Source organism: Cololabis saira, chromosome 17, assembly GCF_033807715.1.
Source record: "Cololabis saira isolate AMF1-May2022 chromosome 17, fColSai1.1, whole genome shotgun sequence".
NCBI classification, from domain to species: Eukaryota; Metazoa; Chordata; class Actinopteri; order Beloniformes; family Belonidae; genus Cololabis; species Cololabis saira.
The window spans coordinates 24024472-24031602 of NC_084603.1; the positions used below are offsets into that span (position 1 = coordinate 24024472).

General features: G+C 41.4%; 1 protein-coding gene across 2 annotated transcripts; it reads right to left on the reverse strand.

Moving 5' to 3' along the window:
* Positions 1-1571: 1571 nt before the first annotated feature.
* Positions 1572-6873, reverse strand: LOC133463528 (G-protein coupled receptor 26-like). Of its 2 annotated transcripts, none has more exons than XM_061745106.1 (3): positions 5735-6873; positions 3846-3959; positions 1572-3113 (listed from the first exon to the last, which is right to left on the reverse strand). In XM_061745106.1, exons 1-3 carry the CDS (start codon positions 6415-6417, stop codon positions 2975-2977), a joined length of 936 nt encoding a protein of 311 aa, XP_061601090.1. In that variant the 5' UTR covers positions 6418-6873; the 3' UTR covers positions 1572-2974. The 2 variants fall into 2 exon arrangements, with proteins under 2 accessions (XP_061601090.1, XP_061601089.1); XM_061745105.1 differs by having other exon boundaries at positions 1572-3231.
* Between the last annotated feature and the right edge of the window lie 258 nt (positions 6874-7131).

The following is a 7131-nucleotide window of genomic DNA, read 5'->3' on the forward strand; positions in this document are numbered from 1 at the left end:
ACTGCATGACAGTAGTTGGTCGGTCGAGTTCACAAGAAAATATGTTAAAGCAAATTTTAGTGTGAGGGCAAAGAACTCTGCGGACAAAGTGAGAAAGGACGCCGCCTGTAATCACTAGATATTTTTCTGCTGTGATCAAGTGATTTGCAACGTTTGAAGATCTTGATGTGCAACATATGACATGTGTTGCTGATTAATGAGTCAAACTGAGGGAGTGTTGAGGGAAACTGGCTGTTGTGTTTTCCTTTTTTGTTTAAAAAAAGAAAGATATGTAAAACAGCAATCTGTTACTTTTTCCCGGCGTGATTTGGATGAATCAGAACATATTCAGTTCAGTGTTTCTGCCACTCATTAAAAAAAAAGTTGCTGCACATGGGTGACTACTAACACTTTGGAGGTTTTTACATGTTTGACAGCTAATTTATTTTCCTATAGTCATTTAAAAATATACGTTACATGCCTTGCTTCTTAAATTCTCATGAAATTTTAGATCTGTTTACAAGCTTTTAAAGATCTGCTGGTAAAGACAACAAGTATGGTTGGATGCTTTAGGCTTCACTCAGCTGTGTCCTGCTACATTTGGACAAAATGTAAGTATCTTTCTGTATTTGACGTAAAGCTCTGTAAAAATTAAATGAGCATGTGTAGATAATTAAAATAGTTTAACTGTGTGACTAAGAAATCTGATGGAATCCCCCGGCGAGGCGTACAAGATGCATTTCCATAAATGTCTGTGCTTGAATTTCACTTTTAGCCCCATATGTGACTGTATTTACAACTTTTACTTCATGATACCGGCTGAGCTGTAACACTGGGGTGACATGAAGTCACACATCTTCATTTCCTTCTACCCCTGCTTTCTTGTACTTCCTACACACGATGACTTCAACACGAGGTCTGTGCAGAGCGTTTGGTGTGTGGCAGATTTGTGTCTGCTTCTCACCCACTCACTGAGTCTCAGAGGGAGATGTGGTAAACGCACACCTCCAGTCTGGGGATCCTTCCAAACTTTTTCAGCACCTTCTGCTAGATGCTTTTGATCGGTATGGATTACAGTGAAATACTATTTTACTCTCACGCTTTGACTAATTACATGTCATGAATGTTTTCAGTTTTGATTTGATCTACTTTGTTTTATGTTGAGGCTGAGGGAGCTGAATGATGAAGATGGCCAGAGTATTTTCACATCTCTCTGAACTAATGACTAACCCTTTCTTTGCCCCCTTGTTTTGTAAATCCCTCCTAACAGCTCTGCAATTAAAAAGCCTTTAGTGTTGAATCCTGATGCTTGTATACTATGTCTTTGTTCTGCATTCAAAGCCGCCATCAATTAAATATTTTTTCTCTCTTAAACATAATCAGTGTGGGAGCGTAAAGGTTTTGGCAGACTTGTGTGCTAGTAAAACATTTCTAAAATTAAAATCTCCTCTCTCTGTGTCATTTTAAGTCATGTAGTTTTGAACAGATAATGGTAAATGTATAAGAAAAAACAAGATTTGCTTATCATTTCAAAATGCGCAGCATTTATTGTATTATAATCACAAATATATTTAGCAAAATTCAGACACAGACAAAAATAAATAGACTTTATGCCTTTTAAAGGCTTCATTCTGTCACAGTAAAATAATAACACAACACCCCGACTTTGCCAGTGTTGTCAAGTGACTCTTTCTACAACACAGATGTCACATATTCCCTCTTGTGACATAATCTTTAATGTTAATTGCACATTACTGAATAGCTGCTACTACATTTAACCATTTGAACCGACTCCATCTGATGTGTTCACACAATGAGGTGGCATTACAAAATAAACATTACTTCATAAACAAACTGGCCTCATCAATACAATTCACCATCACAGAAAATACTGAGAAAGTTGACAGAAAGATTTGACTTTTGATTAAATTAAAATCCAATGTCTAAAAGGCACTTAAATAACTCAGGCCTCATTGTTACAACATACAATAATTTCCATAAAACCATCAGTGTGGTGCATGATACAACCACTGTACTGTGAAAAATGATGATCATAAACATGTACAGTAATTCATCCAGCTAAATAACTGTCACTGAGGTCAGAAGTTAGACAGGAGTTTTATTCAAGAAATACAGCTATTCATTTCAATTACAATACAAAACATAATACATTTAAAAAGTCTAATCACTGTCCTTTTTTTTAGATCACATAACCATAAATATATCACACTGAGGTATGAAAATAGTCCTGCACGTCTGCTCTCTTTGTTCTGAACTTGGAGAGACACATGTGCCCTGCATTTGGTTGATTTTGTGACACAATTAACCCATTGGTGACCATAGTGTTGCTTTCTGTTACATGATTTGTTTGACAAAAATGTCCCACCATGCTACAAAACCATCTTGATCCCATTACAACCTCTGCCCACAAGCTGCAAAAGTGTCTCACAACTCTTTTTTTCAAGGTTAAGGCTTCTGACATTCTACACTTTTGAATCAACTGATGCCACAGACCAATAACAACGAAGTATTACAAATGTGATATTCTGCACTTGATGGCATGCTCCGTTGTTACAATGAACACAGGCACTGAGGCTGCCACCCTTTGATACACTTATGCTTTTAGGGATATTTACAGAAAGTGCAGACTTGAAGTTGTTTCATTCAGAGATTACTTACCTTTCTTCTAAAAACTGTGTGTTTGTGACCTATTTTCAAAAATGACGCCGCTGGCAGGAACAAATTAGCATTCAGCTGAGTGCGTTGAGAAAGGCTGGCAAAGTCAGAAGAGACATATTAACCCATTGTTTCTGACCTTTCAGTGGATTTTGTTGGCAATAAAAAATAAATAAATTGCCAGCCTTGTTTATTTTTTAGCAACAATCGTTGTTTGCTTTAATGTTTCACCATCACAGAGAACTCCATCCAGTCCTGCACTGCACACGTTGAAAGATCGTCTCTGAACGGGATGGGTGTCACTGGCCGAGCAATTTATTCAGTGGTGGCTGACTGTTGCTGGTTGTGTTGGAGGTGGTTTCACTCCTCCTTGGGTTGTTGTCTGTCCTGAGGGAGGAAGAGTTGAGGGGGCTCCTCTTGAGGATTTTATTTGCGAGATGGCTGCAGGTCTTCCTGTACTGATGACGCAGCAGAGAGTAGACGAATGGGTCACTTGCTGCCTTGCTGTAGGCCAAACATTTGGACATGACACCCCAGTGAGGGCTTATGGGCCCTGGGGAGGAGAGCTCCATGATTCTACCTCAAATAAAGCACAAATGTTAAGAAAAGTCACACACAATTGAAGGGCAAAGTGCAGCATCTGGTCTATTTCTCAGATCAGTGGAGTGGAAGGCATCACACACATGATGAACCCCCTTCAGTGCTATTATATTGTGAAAATGTCATGATGTCACTCCAGTGAAATGTCATCACTGTGTTGCAGAACAAAAATTGATACATGTCATTTTTTTGTTTCATTCTTGACTTATTATTGTAGCGATTTATTTGTTGTCTTAAGTCAAAGTAACGGCAAAAAAACAGTATTAACTATCAAGAGCATTTATATACCGTTAAGAGCATGTAACAAGGATAAGATATGTGGGTCATTCATGTTTCCAGTCCATTATACGCTGTAACATTATGAAAATGAGGTCTTATTAAGTGTTTAAAATGTCACATGGTAACAAGACTCCACTGAAAACAATTATTCAGATGAGTATAACCCAATAAGCAGGAAAAGTTGAGAGGTCTGTGGTATGTTCTTTTCTAATCTCACTGGATTCAGGTTCAGGTTCATAACAGCAAAAAAGTAGGAAACATTTGGACACCTAACATTTAACATCCATATAATATTACGGCTTGCAGCTCACCTTGTAACGACATATGGTGTGAAACACACCACAAATGTGCCGATGAAGGTACTGATCTTCTTGGTGGCTCTCCGCCTCCTCTGCCTCTGCTCATCCAAGCATTTCTGGCGTACGCTGCCAAAGCACACAGGTAGTGTTATATTCTCCCCACAGGCATCATCAGACATGTAGACATGGTGAAGGAATACAAGCGAAAAACTATGTGGGGTGGATGTGAAGAAAACAGCCAGCTGAGCTCCGTAATCTCTGATAATTACATTGGAAAATTGTGACACTGCACTGATATTACAGTATTTATGTGTGTGTGTGTGTGTGTGTGTGTGTGTGTGTGTGTGTGTGTGTGTGTGTGTGTGTGTGTGTGTGTGTGTGTGTGCGTGTGTGCGTGTGTGTGTGCGTGTGTGTGTGTGTGTGTGTGTATGTTTATTACCTAAAATGGTTCAAATAAAATGCTTGGATGGAAATCAATATGTTCAATATCTTAAAACATAGCAAATAAAACAAGAAAAGCTTTTAATCTGGGGAAATATATCATTTTTATCAGATAATATGATAACAAAAGTTTATTATTTTTCTGGCCACTAGCTATTTATGGTTGCTTTCAGTGCAGTTTAAAGCAGCACTATGTAACTTTTCCACCTTAATATAATATTTCCAGAGTCATTGTGATGGTACATCAACTTCCAACAGGTTTAATGAACCTCTGTCATGGTCTGAGGGGTCTGTATCGCCTTCACTGGCACTATGTAACTTTGAGGTGCATGGTAGGAACCCTTCCACACTACTGGTAAAGCACTACCGCTTTTGTCCAAAGGAGCCACCAAACTCAACAAAAGCTGAAAGTTACATTGTGCTGCTTAAAGAGGCAAAGCAGAGAACAATCCTAATGCTCCTCTGCAAAACAGGCAGTGCAAGCTTTTTAACTGCACAAACAAAAGTGGCCTGTCTGTAATACTTATTACAATAGAAAAAATATAAGAAGTCGTGTGCAAACATTTAAGTGTAAAGGCTGATTTATGGTTCCGCGTTACACCAACGCAGAGCCTACGCCGTAGGGTACGCGGCGGCGCGCACCGTATGGTGCGCGCCGCCGCGTAACCTATGTCGTACTCTAGGGCGTAAGCTCTGCGTCGATTTAACGCAGAACCATAATTCAGGCTTAAAACCAAGGGCGTAGGTTTGGTCTCAACATTGGTAGGGACGATATAACAGCATAACCTGCATGAACACTTTTTGCTGGGGACGGGACATTAATAAGACCAAACAGATTGGGTGAACGGGGGTCAGGGCTACATTTGTCACGAATATGAACCTAATTAATTGATAGGCTAAATGATCAATGCAAAATAAATCTGTATTGACTTATACTAACTTTCATGTGTATTGGTTCACCTGATACACGGTTCGATTCAAACCTTTGTTTTCAAAAATTACTAAAGAAACATTTTGAAAACTTCCAGAATATTCCAGGATTTTATTAGCAATTTAAATTGCAATATTTGAACATAACTTAAATTATATTAACATACACAATAAATACAAACTTATTAATAATCTCTTAACTACTACTTAACCTATATATGGAACTACATGTTAGCCTCCTACATTGTCCTTCACCACAAGAGTAATACATTGCTTTAAAATAATTCACTTAATAATAGGTAGGGTCAATTCTATCCTTACAACATTTGGGAAGACAATCTAAAATACCTATATATCTGAACTCATTATATAATGCAAATAAGGTTGCTTAAAAGTTGGTGGGGACAATTTGAGCCTCCTGAAAAGTTGGTAGTGTTATGTCCCTACCGTCCCTATGCAAACCTACGCCCTTGCTTAAAACGCATGAATTTGAGACATGGATTAGTCTGAAGCCTCTAGTAGTTATTTACCTGGGGTGAATGTCCACTAGCAGCACCAGCGTCTGCATGGTGATCACATCGATGCGCTTGCAGTGAAACCTCGCAACTTTGAGGACTTTCAGATACGTCACGCACATCACGATCAGCGTGAGGAGGAATGTGAGAGAGTGCAAAGCCACGGTGAAAACGATGAAGTGCGTCCCGGCGGCCCCCCTGGCCCCGGCCCCGGCGCTGCACAGCGTGCAGGACGCGTACAGGTGGTGGAAGCCCACCCAGGAGCGGCAGCTGGCCACGGCCGAGAAGCACAGGGAGTGAACCCACGTGTATCCCAGCGCCAGCACGGCATCCCGGTGCCTGATCCTCGAGTGGTAGCTGAGCGGGAACACCACCGCCACCCACCTATCGATGCTGAGCGCTGCCATGCTGAGCATGGAGTTTGTGGTGAGAAAAGTGTCGAGGAACCCCACGGTCTGGCAGAGGCCCCTGCCTCCTCCGGGGGGGCCCGCGGTGACGATGCCCACCAGCGTCAGTGGCATGTTGGACGCGCTCAGCAACAGGTTGCAAAACGTCAAGTTGAGAATAAAAAGACCGGGCACCTGCTTGCGGATCTCCGGGTTGTACAGAAAGCAGATCAGCACCACGACGTTGGACAGCAGCGACACGACTATAACCCCCAAAAGCAGCACGGCGGCGGCGGCGTCCCCTGCGTCCATGGTGCTGCTGGCTCTTAAACACCCAGACTTGCCGAGAGCGCATCCACAGTCCTGCTGGGGACTGTCATCGTGAATTCAAACGCTTATGGCTCCAAATCCGTCCTCTTGATGCAAATGTCTTCAGTAAACGAAGTGATCCTTTTGAAGAAATATCTTAAAACGATTAGGTCGCAAAAAAAAAAATTAAAAAAAAAATGCAAAGACTGTTCAATTCATTGTGCAGAAAATTTGAAAGTCTCTTTTCCAAGAATTGGGTCACAGCAGAAGGCTTGTTCTCTTGCTGTGCTGCAGTAGTTTTCTTTTCTTTTTTTTTCTCCTGGTCATGACACTGGTAGGAGCGCTCAGGGGTTCTTTGCTGCGCAATTGCGCGCCGTGATGGACAGCCCTGGGAAGGAAGCGGGCTACTATCTCCTCTAAAATAAGCAGATGCACCCGTACACAAAAATAACCTTTTAGTGTAAAAATAGAACCACGACGCACAATGACGTGACTGGTGGTAAATTGTGGTTCCGCGTTAAATCGACGCAGAGGCTACGCCGTACGCGAACCGTACGATGTGCGTCGCCGCGGTACCCAAGGCGTAGGGTCTGCGTCGATTTAACGCGGAACCATAAATCATCCTTCAGGCTGATGTCATGAGCGTCACGTTGTACCGGGTTTTGATGCAAACATACGCACGTTAAGTTTCAGAAGATTGCAGTCGTACTTTCGATA